Consider the following 16,546-nt stretch of genomic DNA (forward strand, 5'->3'; position numbering starts at 1 on the left):
TATATTATCACCAAGAACAGTTCCCCTTACATCTAAGCGTAGGGGGAACTGCTCTGTGAACAGACAGCAGCTATACCACAGCTGCTATCAATTTACCCATAATACACTTCACATTTGCATATTAAACGTCAGGGTTAATTTGAATTGGATGCTGATTTTTATGGAATAGCAATGCATTCGTAAACATTAAGAACATTGTTATGATAAAAAAGATGCTAATTAAATTGGCAGCAAACACATTCATTATAGTATTCTATATCACCTTGTGAAAGAGTTGGTAGATAACGCCAAGGCGATGAGCTATCCCGAGCAATACAAATAACAATAACGCCCCAAGGGCCACTCCCAAAATATGGCAACAGTCACAGCTGAGATCCATTGGAAGCCCTGGAAGAGGAAAATACTGAATAAATTAAAACACGGTATGATTAACAAATAATCTTTCTAAATTTAAAATGAACTTCAGTCATTGTACATTGATAGGAAGACTTTAACCTCCATAACCCGCTGTAGTGGGGTTGGTGTCGGGGTGCCCTTCTGCAAGTAGCATTCGCTAATTCCACGGAACGGAGACCTAAATTGCCAGTTCCCTGGCAGAGTATCAGCTTAGTGCTCTCAGCCAATAATTACAGTCCGGCATATCATGGCTTAACTCAGTGGTATAGCTTGTAGAAGCAGAGGAGGCAGCGGTGGGACTGAGATAAGTGATCAACTCAATTATAAATAGTTTGACTACTTACTTTGGAAGGGTGCCAGTGCACTCCTGAGACCATAACCACTACAGCAGGCTGTGAAGTGTTCCTTTAAACAGGCAAATTTACCATCCAGTGATCCAGCGGTCCTTAAAACAGATGGTAAATCCACCAAACAAACAAACTATACATGCAAAGTATGACTTTACCCTTGCCATGCCGTGCAAAAAAAAATATTTTTTTGTTTTTTTAGAAGTCAAATGATTCTGCAAAGAATTAAAGGAACACTACAGTCACCTAAATTACTTTAGCTAAATAAAGCAGTTTTAGTGTATAGATCTTTCCCTTGCAATTTCACTGCTTGCAATTTCACTCATTTAGGAGTTAAATCACTTTGTTTCTGTTTATGCAGCCCTAGCCACACCTCCCCTGGCTATGATTGACAGAGCCTGCATTGAAAAAAAACTGGTTTCACTTTCAAACAGATGTAATTCACCTTAAATAATTGTATCTCAATCTCTAAATTGAACTTTAATCACATACAGGAGGCTCTTGCAGGGTCTAGCAAGCTATTAACATAGCAGGGGATAAGAAAATCTTAATTGAACAGAACTTGCAATAAAGAAAGCCTAAATAGGGCTCTCTTTACAGGAAGTTTATGGAAGGCTGTGCAAGTCACATGCAAGGAGGTGTGACTAGGGTTCATAAACAAAGGGATTTAACTCCTAAATGGCAGAGGATTGAGCAGTGAGGCTGCAGGGGCATGTTCTATACACCAAAACTGCTTCATTAAGCTAAAGTTGTTCAGGTGACTAAAGTGTCCCTTTAAAATATTTCTAAGCAGCCCTAAAGTTCCATAGCAGGGGTCTTCAACCTGTGGCACATGTGCCAAGCACTGCAAACGAGTTCCCCTATCTTGAGTCCCAGTAGGACTTCTTCCTATATCTGCTAGTGCCAAACAAACTAACCACGGGTGACAGTCCTCGATTAATTTATTGCAGCACTTGGTGAAAGTGATCTCAGATCAGTTCTTCCCAGCGCTTGTGAAGAGGAGTCTGCAGTACAGGAGAGCAGCCACCACCGCTCCTGCCCTTTACCTGGAAAATAAATATTTAAAACATTTTATATACATATTATTATTACTACTTCTTCATGTAATCATCTTCTTAATGCATATAGCTTTTGGGAATTTCCCTATAAACAAAATAAATAATAATCTCTGGCTTTGCATGTTCCGATATAAAATATAGCATGCATAGCTTCTCTGTAACTGTGCCTACTGGCTTGCTATTAGGTTATTATTCATGCAGAACCCAATAAAACCTAGAATGTATTTGTTAGTGTCCTGCAAAGTGTCAATGAATATTCATGAATTAAATAACCTAAGCTGCAATATTTTTAGCCAGTTCACAGGTGGTCAAATAATGGGCCGATAGCTTTAGCATTCAACAGATCTAATATGCAGATTGAATCACAAACACCCTAGAATTTGGCATTTATATGGCAAGGGTTCAAGGGAGCTGTGGTCTACTAGCAGCTAAAAATTGCGTATTTAACCGATGCTCTACGCATTTGGTTATTCATTAACAAGTTAATTCCAACAATTTGTCAACCACTATATATCAATCAGATATTCCATAGGAAATACTATTTTTATAACAAAATCAAACAATAAGAAAAATAAATTCAAGGTGGATAATACAATAAATTTATCTCTCAGAACAGATAACACAACAACAGCACTTTGCAAACTAAACAGATCTGGCAGTGAAGAAATCACAGCTGTCAAGTGTAAAGTCCTTTATGACCTTTTTTCTGAGCGTAAACACAGTTAGTTGCCTTTTGCGGCCAGCTACTTAAAGGCACTGTAGTCAGGAGCATCTGGCGTCGACAGGGAGCATCTCTATCTGAAATCTGAGCAACTCCATGTTCTCTGCCAAATGTAGCATATAATATGTAGCTTAGTAGCTGCTAATATGATTTATTAAACACCAATATAATCCACAGCACTGTGCAATATGTGGACTAACACACAAGTAGTTGCAACAAGCTAAATTGGAAGTACAACAGAAGGTGGGGAGGGCCTCGCTCAAATTTCCAATTTTTTTTATTGGACCAAAGCACAGCTCAATGAAATAAAAATGTTCAAGGCACGCATACTTATTTTACCTTTAGCAGCGGATTAGAAAACATTTACTAGCAGCCTCACTACAGAAGTATTGAGAACGAACGCTGCAGACGTTTCGATGAGTTGACCTGCTAATTTTAATTAATTCACAAGACAGAGAGATAAAGGTTGCGCCAGAGTTTTAATTAATTGGCTGATGGCAAAACACATTATGAAAGTTGACAAAAAAATAAAAAATAAAAACATTCTTAAGCAGAGCGTTCAGGAAGCTCCTCTAACTTTGAAGTCATTAAGTTCTAAGAAAACTTTCAAAAGGCACTCTGATTGAAAACCACTGATCTAAAAGTCATATAATATAAACTTCTATATCCCCTCACAGAAACAGTCAGCAGTAACAAGATTTCCCAGTTAACCCTGACATCACCATTTTTTTTTTTTTTTTTTTGTAAGAGGGTGCTGGGGGGCATTGCTTCTAACCTTTGAATTAAATAATAAAGTGCCCATTAGTTCCCAAAGAGTATATAGCAGGATAAATAATAACCTATCTGAACTATATGCAATTAAAAGTGTGTCACCCTGGCACAGAGAATCATACCTTCTACCTTCCAATAAAAATGAAGTTTTATAAACACACCCACACATCCCCTTTGCATTGCATTTGTCTATAAAGGTATAATCAGAGCAATGTTGGTAACATTCGATCAGTAGAGCCTGAAGTTAACACGTAGTTAGACTGTGCAGAGAATATTTATTTACCTGACAGGTTACTGTGCAGCACACAATGACAGACAGAGAACACTCTAACACTTCCTCTCTTCCTACTCTTTACCCAGAGAGCCTCCCCGGCAGAGTCATGTGACCACACTCCCAGCATCAGGCGACAGAGCCACCGCAGGAACACGTGGGACAGTATTACTAGTAGTGTTACAGTGAAAGACATAAAATAGGCTCTATCACATTTTATTGTTATTATATTGACATATATAATATTTTTTTAAATGATTTATTTATTTTTAAGTGATTGATACAAGCTACTGTTGTGTAGGCAGATACTGTGCAATCCATCAGAAAGTCAAAATGCACTTATATATATATATATATATATATATATATATATATATTATTTATTTATAGAAAGATAAAGATAGATACATATAGATAGATATTTATTTTACATATATATATATTGTATTTTTTTTTTCCTCCCTCAGTAAAGCATTAGATAAGGTTGTGACTTTTACCCTGATGCACTTTGAACTTTAAGCTTTGTGTAGATTATTAAGAGATTTTATTACAGGGTGCAAGCGATACAAACAGCAGACTCTATTTTCTGAGATTATTATCCCGATACCTGTGAACGAGGAAGATGGATTGATAGAATGCAGCGGGGTGAATCGCCCCACTTTCTACATTTACAAATTAGTGGGTAGTGAATAAAACACATTCTACTTCCTACTGTGCTTTTATACCCCACCTCCTCCTGATTGTAAGCTCCTTTGAGCAGGTTCCTCGTTTACCTATTGTTCCTGTATCATTTTATAATTGTCTTATTTATTGTTACATTTCCCCCCTTTTATAAAATTATAAAACACTGCAGAATAAGTCGGTGCTCTATAAATACCAATAATTATAATAATAATAATTAATAATAATAGAGCACATTTATGATTTCAGTTTAGCTAGTTTGGCCTTGAATTTTACATTTTCTTTTAATACCTAACAGTTCACACTTTAGTAAATAATCTCTTCATTGTGACATTATTCACTCAATGATACTTTTAAAATTGCAAGAAAATTCCTATAGGTACTCTAGTAGTAGGGTTGGTAGGTCTGCCATGTTTTACTGGACACATATCACACGTATTAACGGACAATACAAAAAACGTGTTTGTAGAATTCAACGCTACAAGTAAGAAATCAGTACTACCCATCGATGTGCAGATCTGGAAAATGACATCTGACTGTGTTTTTATGTAAAAAAAAATTCAGATCTCCACTGACCTTTTACACTATTTCACCTACTATGCCAACTAAAATGGTTATTTACTAACGTGAGAATACAAAGTGGATTTTAAATATGGGTTGAGTAGTGGAACTGGAAGCTTAGCTGTCTTAGATCATTTTTTCCAGTTTCGCCAGTTTGAAATTCACTTTGAATTCTTAATTTAATGAATAACCTTATAAGACAGTTTTATGATCGCAAGAAAAGTAGCAATGTTAATTTAGTTATTTAGGTTAAAAAAAAAAAAAAATACCTATGTCCATAAAATTCTACCTTTTACACATATCTGCTACAGCTTCTGATCCAATAGATATAGCAGTGATAAGATGAATGCCTTTCTTGTTAATATATGATTTTTATTTTTAATCAAGAGTTAGAGTGATCAGTCAACCTTCAAATAATAATTCACTGGTCATATCTGTATCTTTACTTGCCGGTACATTTGTTTCTATTTAATTCCTTTTTTTTATACGCTTTTCAAATTATCACAATTTGGTAGAAACTCTTTTCAAATGATAAAATATGTATTCCTGACACTAAGCATGTCAAACTCAAAGCCAGCACGGGCCAAATAAACAAAGTTTAAGTTTATGTGGGCCGCAAAAAAACTAAAACTTACATTTTCATAGAAACGTAGGTTTGTTTTGAAAAGTACAGTATAAAAAAAAACCGCATCCCCCACTACTAAACCCCAGTCCCCCCCTCTATACTAAAACCCAGTCCCGTCCCCCCCTCTATACTAATTCTGTGTCCCCCCTCTGTACTAAATACCAGTAACCCCCCCCCCCTTTAATAAGTCCCAGTACCCCCCTCTACTAAGCCCCGGCCCTTGTTTAGAAAAAAAATATTAGCCAACAAGCAGACTCCACTCACATTGCCACTGCCAGTATGCGACTCCGGAGTCCAGCTTCTGGTATACCCCCAATGGCGCCGTACGCACCCTGTGCCAAAACAGATCCTCCCACTATTCCTTAAAACCCTGTGAAGATGAAGCACGTTGACGTCATGTCGGAATGTGACGTGGCGTTGCATGCCTCTGTGCACCTCCAGTTCCTCCAGTTCCTCCACTGTCCAGCTGTGGCCATTGCAACACTGACCAACAAATACTTACTGACAGACACACACACTCACTCTCTGACAGACACACATAAACTCACTCACTGACAGACACTCACTGACAAGCACACACTCACTGACAGGCACACACACACTCACACATTTACACATTCATGCACACACTCACATCATTTTATTTATTGTTCCCTACTTTTGGAAACTGGTGTGGGGCCTCTCCCTAGGGTCCAGTGGGGATCTTCTCTCGGGAGGTCCCCTACCTGCTCCTCACTGCTCCCTCACACGTGCAGTTTAGTGATGCCAGGTGCCAGAATAACGTCATATTCTGGCACCCGGCATCACTACAGACTGCGCGCCCCAGGGAGCAGTGTGGAGCAGGAAGACTGAGCTCCCTCGCTGCCGCCAGCGACCTCTCCTCCCGGGCCGGGTAATTTGAGCAGAGTAGGCACCTGCAATGTGGGGAGAGCAGGTGCCTACTCTGCCTTAGTAAGCATGTCAAACTTGCGGCTCGCTGGGCTGCAATGATATACATTGTGAGCCGCATGCGGCCCATGGGCCGCCAATTTGACATGCTTGGTTTTACAGAATGTTGGCCACTGTACTGTGAAACTTTGGATCAGTCGGATTTGTACCACAATGGTCAGTGGTCCAGTGACAGTGGTCCAGTGGCATTGGCAGTTCAGTGGAGGGGGGCTGGCAGAGAGCGCTTACCTCTCCTGCAGTTCCCTTCTCCCTTCGCCGGTCAGGTCAGCTCCTCTGTCAGCTCCCAGTGTAAGTCTCGCGGCCGCGCTATGACCCCGCAGCTCTCGCAAGACTTACACTGGGAGCTGACAGGGGAGCTGACCGGACCGGGGCGGAGGAGAAGGGAGCTGACAGGAGCTGCAGGAGAGGTAAGTAAACACTCTCTGCCAGCCCCCTCCTACACAGCCTCTTGTCTGTATTATGGCAATGTAAGTTGCCATAATACAGACATTGACTTGAGTATAAGTCGAGTTGGGGTTTTCCAGCACAAAAAATGTGCCGAAAAACCCGACTTATACTCGAGTATATACTGTATTATTGTGCATAAAATTTTCACTAAAGTGCATATACTGTATATTATAGTGTGCTTTCCATATATGTAATTATAGATTATGTTTTATACTTTTATCAGTGTATATTAGTGTCTTTTAGACATTTAGGGGATATACCCTCTTTTTGAGTGAGGTTCTCTTTGCTATAATGGAGTAATTTATGAGGCATTATGCCTTAACCTATGAACATTCTCCAGTTGGAACTGTTTGGGTGATACACGCCCACACTATGGACATAAGAATAGACTGTGGGCAAAGTGAAGGCATATCTGAGGAAGCCGGCATACCGGCGAAATGCGTCATACGCACGCAGCTCTGGCCACGCCCCCCAGAACGATCAGAGCTCAGCGCTGTATTTAGTCCGAGGCTGACAAAGCATTTGCTTTGGGCGGCACTTTCAGGGGATTGGCAAAAATAGACGCCCCCCAAACTCACTAGCAGATGCCTTGTCAACAAAACCATGCAGTTAAAACTTGCGCTTGATAAATGCAGCAGTGAATGTGGAACAGAGCCTGTCTGTATATCTGGTAGCTCTATTTTGCTTTGTTTTTAACTGACCAGTTTACTTCTGTGTTGGTTTTATCACCTAGCACACGCGTGGTTGGGAAAATAGTCTAGCAAAATAAAAAGTAAAGACCAAAAAAAAAAAACCCTGGTTATTGATGTACTTAAATTTGTGTATGTATTTTCAACAGTTCTAGTTTTACCCTACACAGAATAATCAGGAACATGTTAAGAATTCAAGAGCAAAATAAATAAACAATATTTATAAAAAAAAAAAAAAAGACACAAAAGCCAAAGGCAAGCGACAGACACAGACAGAGGTCCATAGTGTCAGGATCGGGACAGGGATCCAACACGCAGAGTACAAACAGTAGCCAGATACGTATACCAGATCTTAGAATGGCCGGACTAACGTAAGTAGTACAGTATAGAATGGTCAAAGACAAGCCGAGGTCGAGGGTAACAGAAGACAGGTAAGCGAGAGACAAGCCGAATCAAGGGTAACAGAGATAAGCAAAGTAAGGTAAACAAGCCGGGTCAAAACCAAAAGGGATAATAGAATACACAAGCACTGAGTGACTAGAACAAGCTAGAACCACGACAGGGCAATGAGCTAATGAACGAAGCTCTGTTAAATACCCTGTTCAGAGCAGTAACCACGCCTCCGAGGCGTCCTGATTGGTCCTGCAGCAATTGAGTGACAGGTCGTTCCGGAGGAGTGTCCTGATGACAACTTCCTGCCTAGATGCTGTAAAAGGCAGTCACTCCCTCGCGGCTGGCCTTGCATGACCGGATAGACCGTGGGGAAGGGAGTCATCAGGCCGTCTGGATGGAGGAACAGCTAAGTCTCTACCTCTTTCGGAGGTAGAGACCGCAGGTACCCTGACACATAGAAAGACCAAATAGGTTGTACATCAGCTTAAAGGGACCATGTAGGCACCCAGACCACTTCAGCTAATTGAAGTGGTCTGGGTGTTGTGACCCAGTGGCGTTCTACCAGAATCCGTACTCCTAACAGACTTTTGGTCTGTTATAGAACGCTGGACGTCGTCACGGACCTCCAGCGTCAGATTTTCCCCATAGGAAAGCATTGCCGTGCATGTGCATTAGGGAGGGCTGATGTCGGCTAGGGAGGGGTGTGGGCGGTACCCGACCCAGAGTCGAGGGACATCGGTTTTAACCTTTTCAGCCCTGCGGGAAGGGGGGGGACCTATTACCCCTATACTGCCAGGAAAACGGCTTTGTTTTTCTGGCACTATAGGATCCCTTTAAAAGTTTCACAAATAATACACAGTGATAATGAACTACATGCATAGAAATAAAACCATAACATAGGGATATTAAATAAATAAAAACAATGGCAAAGCTGACGGGAGAGATACTGTTGGGGAAAGGAAAAGTCACAATATCTGTGGTAATTGTGAAGATTGTAAATCTAGTTTTGCCAGTGCCCATTAGTAGTTGTAAATTAACCATTGTTTTGTTTATGTGTTTGGATGGGAAAGTCATCATTTGCAGCTATTTTAGTTAAAAAATAAATATGTACACACCTTTTTAAATGACAGTATTACGTTATTAATAGTATATTTTGTAACTTTGTTTACATATAGTTTTTTTATTAAAATTACATGTTGTTCTGCTTGCCCTTCCTGATCCAATATATAAAATATTTTTATGTTCCTCCAACGACTCCTTAATTATTATTGGTGATATTAAAACATTAAAGGGACACTATAGTCACCCAGACCACTTCAGCTCAATTAAGTGGTCTGGGTGCCAGGTCCCTCAGGTTTTAACCCTTCAGATGCAAACATAGCAGTTTCAGAGAAACTGCTATGTTTACATTTGGGGTTAAGCCAGACCCTAGTAGCTGTTGCATTCGCATTCGGCTCCGCTGGCGTTGGACGGGGGAGCTGACATCGGCGGGGGAGGAGAGGTCACCAGCGCCGAGGGAGCCCGGCGCAGGAATAAGGTAAGCTGCTGAAGGGGTTTTAACCTCTTCAGCGCCACAGGAGGGGGACCCTGAGGGTGGGGACACCTTCAGGGCACTATAGTGTCAGGAAAACCGCTTTGTTTTCCTGACACTATAGTAAACCTTAAAGATATTCAGCAACGTGTTCTAAATAGTACTTAAAATAACAATTGGTAAATTTTATTTAAAAGTGATGTACTGTAACCCTGTTTCTGTAGCCGACCTACCTTAACTTTTGACTCACCCAGCCTGCACTCCCGCAGGGGGGCGATCAGAAACCCACGGGCAGTCCCACACGATCTAGCCCAATTCCCAAACGCTGTGCTGTTGCTAAAAATTTTGGAGTCACTTTGTAATTAGGTCGCATAGACCTACGATAGCCATGGCCAGTAACTCCCTGTACCACTCCCTCCTGTGCTTCCCTCTCCCCATCCCTCTTAACCCTTCTCCTCCCTTCATCTCTCTCCTCTTTACCTCTTTAAGGTTTTGTCTATTTCTATCATTTCTAACACTACATTCTTCTCTGTTATGACCGACACTTACATTTCGACCATAACAAATGCGAGGGCATTACCTTTCATATGATGAGTCACAGGAGGTACTAACATGAAACTGGTAACGCTATACTGGTCACACTAAACGCTGTGCTAGTTATCTCCATTGCTACGATCCCATCAGAGCACAAGACACCCCCTGGTGGGCCGGGCCCGGTCGCAGCCGCAAACCCTGTGTCCCCGGTATGTATGCCACTGATTGTAAAGCGCTACAGAATCTGTTGGTGCTATATACATGGCAATAATAATAATATATGTAATACTCTAAATTAGCTTGACCTGTTGCAACTATAAAACTGAAAAAACAAGTCACTTCTGAAAGATGCCCAATTATCATAAACCGATACTTTGTATGAAAACTGTCAGGGTTATTTAAAACAGTGAGAATTGTCACGAATTCAAATTGAATTTCAAATTTAAGGCCAGAGTAGCTGAATTAAGAGCATCGTTGACTTTTTTTTGCAATTTGGCTGCTCTGATCTAAGGTTGAAATGTACTTTTACTTCAAATTCTCACCTTAGTGAATAAGACAAGGCAATTCTTATGACGGCCAGGACAGAATACAAGCGTAGATTCCACTACTATATCCAGGGGACAGTATACCTAGTGCATACCCCCCAGCCTGATGACTTAGCTGCCGTAAACCACCCTAAACAACCATACCCTGCGCCATAGTATGCACAACCTTATAACACCTAGCATGCACACCAAGATCAGACAACGCTGTTATGCCTAGGGATGACCATTATATTTAATTTTCTCTTTTTATGTCTCCAACCACCCCAACAACTAGGACACGCCTCAGACGATCAAGCGGGCGACACTAGCACCCCACCATTCATCAGTCTGTTAACCAGAATTCATAACTCGCTCGCTCTAACTTACAACTAACATGTTTGATTTAACAATTGTTGAAACTACGTTAAAATATAAAATGTGCTATGTTTCGATGAGCCACACAACTGTTTATAAATGTATACCTGAAAACTGGCAATAGCTGTTGTGGCATTGCTGGTAGAGTTGTATTTCTTATGCACAACAAAATAAAGAATTAAAAAAAAAGACAAGGCAATTCTGCACATAGTGCCACCTACCTGCATAATGTGGAGTTGCAGAAAACAATTCTTATGTGAATATTCACTAAATTTCACCAAATTTCAAGCAGCAAACTGAGGCTAAAATAGCTGATCTGGAAAAATTCTCCAGCTCATCTTAGTCACGCTTAAGTGATTTTGACTTGCAATTCATGTTTTTACTCAATTTGTAGTTTCATGAAGGAACCCCTTAACGTTTCATATAAGTCGTGTACAGCGGAAGGAGGGTTGGGGGAGTAGTTATAGAATATCTCTTTGTAGCAGTCTCAATTACAGGATAGCAAAAACTTTATTATAATGGTGTCTCATGTTTCATATATTTTGCAAATGCAAATATATGTAGCTATGTACATATATGTAGATGCCAAAATATGTAGATGTTAGTATCACACATCTACCGGTATTTAGTGAATCTCGACCAGCAACAGGTGTCTGTGTGAATATGACCAGGTTATTGATTATCATTCCTATTTTAAAGGAGAATTTTCATGAATTTTTATGAAATTCTGGCTCAATGGATCCAGAGGAAGAGAATATTCTTAATATTCCATTTGATGCTTCTTCATCCTCATGTAACCATCAGAAGTTCCTCATGGGCTGGAACCCTCATGGGCTGGAACCCTCATGGGCTGGAACCCTCATGGGCTGGAACCCTCATGGGCTGGAACCCTCATGGGCTGGAACCCTCATGGGCTGGAACCCTCATGGGCTGGAATTCTCATGGGCTGGAACTCTCATAGGCTGGAACTCTTAATATTGCTACTTCAAAATCATCTTGTTTTCAAGAGGTATGGAGTACTGAGGACTTGGGGGGATTTTTTTTCAAACTAAATTTGATTAAAGACACAAGTCACGGGGGGCGGAGCCTGACCGGGAAGCTGAGCAGACATGCTTTCTGAGAGCTCCTGAGCCTGATCTGGATTCTTGCCAAAAATCGGGGGTAAAACACCCAACCCAGAACCCATACCTGCTTCACTGTGTACTACAGAGTCTGGGGAACCGGTGGACACCTCGCAAGCCTGAATACCGGCAGAACTCCCGGAACGGAGACTTGGGGCCTACTCTGCACAGGGCAGGGGAGAGACGGCCGCTCTCCCGGCCCACCTAAACAAGCGGCACCCGAAGTATCGGACCTCCCCCCCCCCCCCCCCTAGGAACGGTGGGGGTTATCCCGGTCCTAATCATTATGCCTCACAACCCAACTTGGATTACAAACGACGGCAACAGCCTGAAACAAGCATCAAATGAGCAAACTGCCGCTAGCAAAATGGCGGCTGCAGGCCATGCGACTGACCTTGCACCCTCCCGGCCCCTTCATGAGCGCCTGGAGACCCTGCTCCGACAATTCTGGGCAAAATTGGAGCACAGAGAGGCCCAACAACACCCCACACGCCACAAGGAGGAGGTATTGGCTGAAGCCATAGGGCGGCCGGAGCGGATCCCGGGCAAAACCGCCTTACCACGAAGGGCGGTACGCCCATCCAGACTGGGGGTCACTAGGAGACTTCCTCCAAAACGCCAACCACACCGCGGGAAGGTCACACACCGCCGGCGGTGGACTACCACCAGGACCTTCCACAGCGCCCACAAAGGGAAAGGCTCGGCCCCGAGAGGTAACCAAGCCTGTGGCCACATGGCGACGACCCCACGCACGGTCTGGAGCGGGGGAGAAACTCCCCACCGCACACTCACCCCCTCCTCACCCCGAGCTCTCCGGACGACCACCACCACAAAGCCCAGACAGAGCTATGACTCCGCCGATCGGAGAAAGAAGACCTACAACCCATGGGTCTGGGCCTCCCTCTCAACCTGGAGCTGCAGGGCCTCGGAAATGCCATGCTGCGACACGCTGACAACAATTCTTCAATGCCTGCAGCTCAGCCTGACTGCCCACATGCCAGATAAGGGAACCGGTACACCAGAGCAGAGAACGGATTATTCAGTGTGGCACGCACTGGGAATTGGCTGAAGGCAGCAAACAAAACCCATCCACACGCCCCTCCTGTTGCCAGGCAAACTGACTGATGTAAGACAAACCTCATGGGCACACTGACCGCCCTTACCGAGCTAGAGACTTATGTACTAGAATACAACCTGCTAAATATCACTCAAATGTGTCATAGCGTGACCTATATAAATATAACCGACACTTGAATATTTACTATGCCATAGGTTAAATTAGCAACTAGTATTGTGTACATATGCCACTTGATGTATATTTATACCATTTACACCGCTGCACACGCTGCCGTAATAACGCTTCGATAACCCTGCATGATAGAACAGGGCAGCGTTTTACTTTATTTCACAACTGGCGCAACACTTCCCAAGCAACCTGCTCGAGAGATATGATCAAACTCATGTTATGCGTCCCCAATTACTGCTCTTAAGTTTTACTAGTTATTTCTGTATCTTGTAGGGGCCTTAGCCGACCCGGTCATGTCACCTCTAGGATGTGTATTTCGACCATGCGACCCCCGGGTGGCACTCTCAAGTGACTAGCCGCCGTAATTGTATAAGCTGCATCGCAGATTTACTACATTAGACGTGTTCTAGGGGGTAAATATTTCGGATTGCTACTGCATCCAGGCTGAAGCTAAGCAGGCTAGGAAATTCAGCAAGCTGGGTGGACTTCCATCCTATATTATATGCTGGTGCCCATTCTCTTGATTTGCACAATTAGGGTCATACCTAGCAACAGTTTTGAGCACCCACCTAATTTACTCGCTGACTGCCCTGTATTTAACTTGTTGACTAAACCTGTACGTTACTCATGTTTTAGGATATATCATATGGTTTTTTCAAGGCTACCTTCATAATTACTACACTATACGTGTTATTCATTTTCTGGAAAGCCTACTTAATATAAAATGAGGCCGCCATGCGTAGGAGATGTAATACTGTGTTAATGTGACCTTATCCTGTACAAATGCTATGCATCACCTCTTCTTTATTCTGTACCCCACTTCATTCTTGCCTCAATAAAAGAAAGATTGACAAAAAAAAAAAAAAAAGACACAAGTCACCAAGTTTTACTCTTTATTATTTTATCAAACTGTGGTGAGTCATGAATGCAACATATCTTGGAATGACCATTTCCCGGGCATTGGAGATATTGCTTCATTATTCATGTTGTTACGTGGCCTGTGTGTGAAGTAGGTCACAGGGATTAATCATCTTAATTCTGAAGCTTTCATTGGCTCTCTGGCAGAGCTGTAGCTAAACTGTAAGCTGGATTTAATGTACAAGATCCGAATACTCCACTTTCAGCATATATATATTATTATCAGACATTTTTAATCGACTTTTTATTTTTTTATTGATAGCTACATTAGAAGACAATGCATATATTATACTGTGTATTATAAATACATAAAGTACTGTATCACAACATCTTTTTAAATAAATAAGTCTTAGGTCATAACAATTCATAAATGTTTTGTGTTGTTATCCTTATGAAGCAAAACTGAAACAGGTTTAAAGGATACTCTATGTACCATAACTTAACGGCACAATGCTTTGGTATAGTGCCAGGAGTCCCCAGGTGGCATCCTAGGGTAAGCTGTCAAACTATTTATGAATGGTTACTTAGCTGGCTGTGTTGGGCACCCCGAATGTTACTAGTCTGCACAGCTGTGATAGTGAAGTGGAGGTTAATACTTCCTCATTAGCATACAAATCCTACTGGGCATTATTCATTGGTTGAGAGCATTAGCTTAGGTTGAAGCTCTGTTTTAGTATAACTGTGATGATCTGAAGGATTGTGGGTGCTGACCAGAGCAAGATAAGAACCAAAACATTCATCGATTATTTGAAAGCTCACCAAGGCAAAGCATCACAGCATTCTCCTGGCACTATAACCACTACAGCGAGAAGTAGTTGTTATGGTGCTTAAAGTGTCCCTTTAAGGAAAATTGGCAAATTGGCAGCATGAAATGCAGTAGAAGACCGAATGAGTGGTCTGCATTTCACAAAAATTATATAAAAAATAAATAAAATATATAGTACATATATCAATGCAATGGGAGCCGTTTTCTTCCTAATGCAGCTTTTAAGGGTAGGCAGTGTTCATTTTGAAATACCTAATAAAAAATGAAAAACAATGCAACTCCCAGAATTTGATTAATGACACCACCTCTGCATAACCTTGACCCAGGGCCAGATGAAGAGCTCAGTGGGCCTGGTGCTGAAATTATGATGGGCCTAATTACAAAATCTTATCGACCAAAAACACTAACACAGTCCTACCTCCCAAGCGTCATGTATCTGATGGAGATGGTGCTGGAGGGAAACTCATAGGATGCAGCTATGAGAAAACACATACCCATGCTTTCATCTTTCAAGTAAATCAATACCCACTAACAGCAGTGTCCAGTAAGCAGGAAGTCTATGGACAGGGTAAAAGGGTGGGCCACTGATGCAAATCACATTACCAGAACTGCCAAAAGGGTGAACAAAGCCAAAAAGGGGGCATTTGTATCCCCATGTCTCCCAGTCCCTTAGTGTCCATGTGAGACTAGGGGACTTTGGGAGACACTACGGACACTGAGAAACACCAGGGACACTGGTAGACATGGGGCACTGAGACATTGTGATACATAGGGGACACTGTGACACATAGGGGACACTGGAGACTTGATAAAGACCTGGGTACAGATCAAAATGTTGCGGTGTCCAATAAACTTGATAAATCTATCACAGTGAGTGCCCAATTTTTTTTTTCTTTTATACTAGGGGACACTGAGACACTGGGAGACATAGGAACACAGGGAGACATTGGAACACTGAGACACTGGGAGACTAGGAAACACTGAGACACTAGGGACACTGGCACGCTACGAAAACTGAGAGACATCAGGGACACTGGGAGACATGCCCCATGTCTCCCTGTGTTCCCCAGTGTCCCCATGTCTCTCAGTGTCCCCAAGTCTCTCACTGTCCCTATGTCCCACAATTTCCCCTAGTGTCTCAGTGTCCCCAAGTCTCTCACTGTCAAATACCTGAGAAATACTTTTGAGAAATACCTGGCAACCCTAAGAAATACCTGAGAAATACCTGGCAACCCTAAGAGTAGTGTGTAAAAAAAAAAAAAAAAACTTTTTTTTTTTTAAATCAATGGGCTTGGGCCTGGAGCTGCAGCTCCATCAGCCCCTATGTTAATCCGGCCCTGCCTTGACCCCATTGACAGGCTGAGAGCATTGATCCAGCCTGTCCTCAGGACTCTCGGTCAATCACCACTGCCCGGGTTAGAAGAAAAGGACATTGTTAATAAGGATGAAGAGGGGTGTTCTCCAGGTGTGATGAAATGTCACATATTTTGTTAAAGGACCACTCTAGTGCCAGGAAAGCATACTCGTTTTCCTGGCACTAGAGTGCCCTGAGGGTGCCCCCACCCTCAGGGACCCTCTCCCGCCCGGCTCTGGAAAGGGGAAAAGGGGTAAAACTTACCTTTT

The 16,546-nt window shown here is 42.2% G+C and overlaps 1 protein-coding gene across 1 annotated transcript in view; it reads right to left on the reverse strand.

The window, feature by feature from the left end:
- ILVBL (ilvB acetolactate synthase like) overlaps nucleotides 1-3,649 on the reverse strand; it is a 30,305-nt gene extending 26,656 nt beyond the window's left edge. The window contains exons 1-2 of the mRNA XM_063435842.1: nucleotides 3,577-3,649; nucleotides 263-387 (exon numbers count right to left, since the gene is read on the reverse strand). Of these exons, the coding sequence (XP_063291912.1) occupies nucleotides 263-379 (117 nt within the window). The 5' untranslated portion in view covers nucleotides 380-387; nucleotides 3,577-3,649. The remainder of the gene's footprint in view (nucleotides 1-262; nucleotides 388-3,576) is intronic.
- Between the last annotated feature and the right edge of the window lie 12,897 nt (nucleotides 3,650-16,546).

Source organism: Pelobates fuscus, chromosome 11 (genome assembly GCF_036172605.1).
Source record: "Pelobates fuscus isolate aPelFus1 chromosome 11, aPelFus1.pri, whole genome shotgun sequence".
Taxonomy (NCBI): Eukaryota; Metazoa; Chordata; class Amphibia; order Anura; family Pelobatidae; genus Pelobates; species Pelobates fuscus.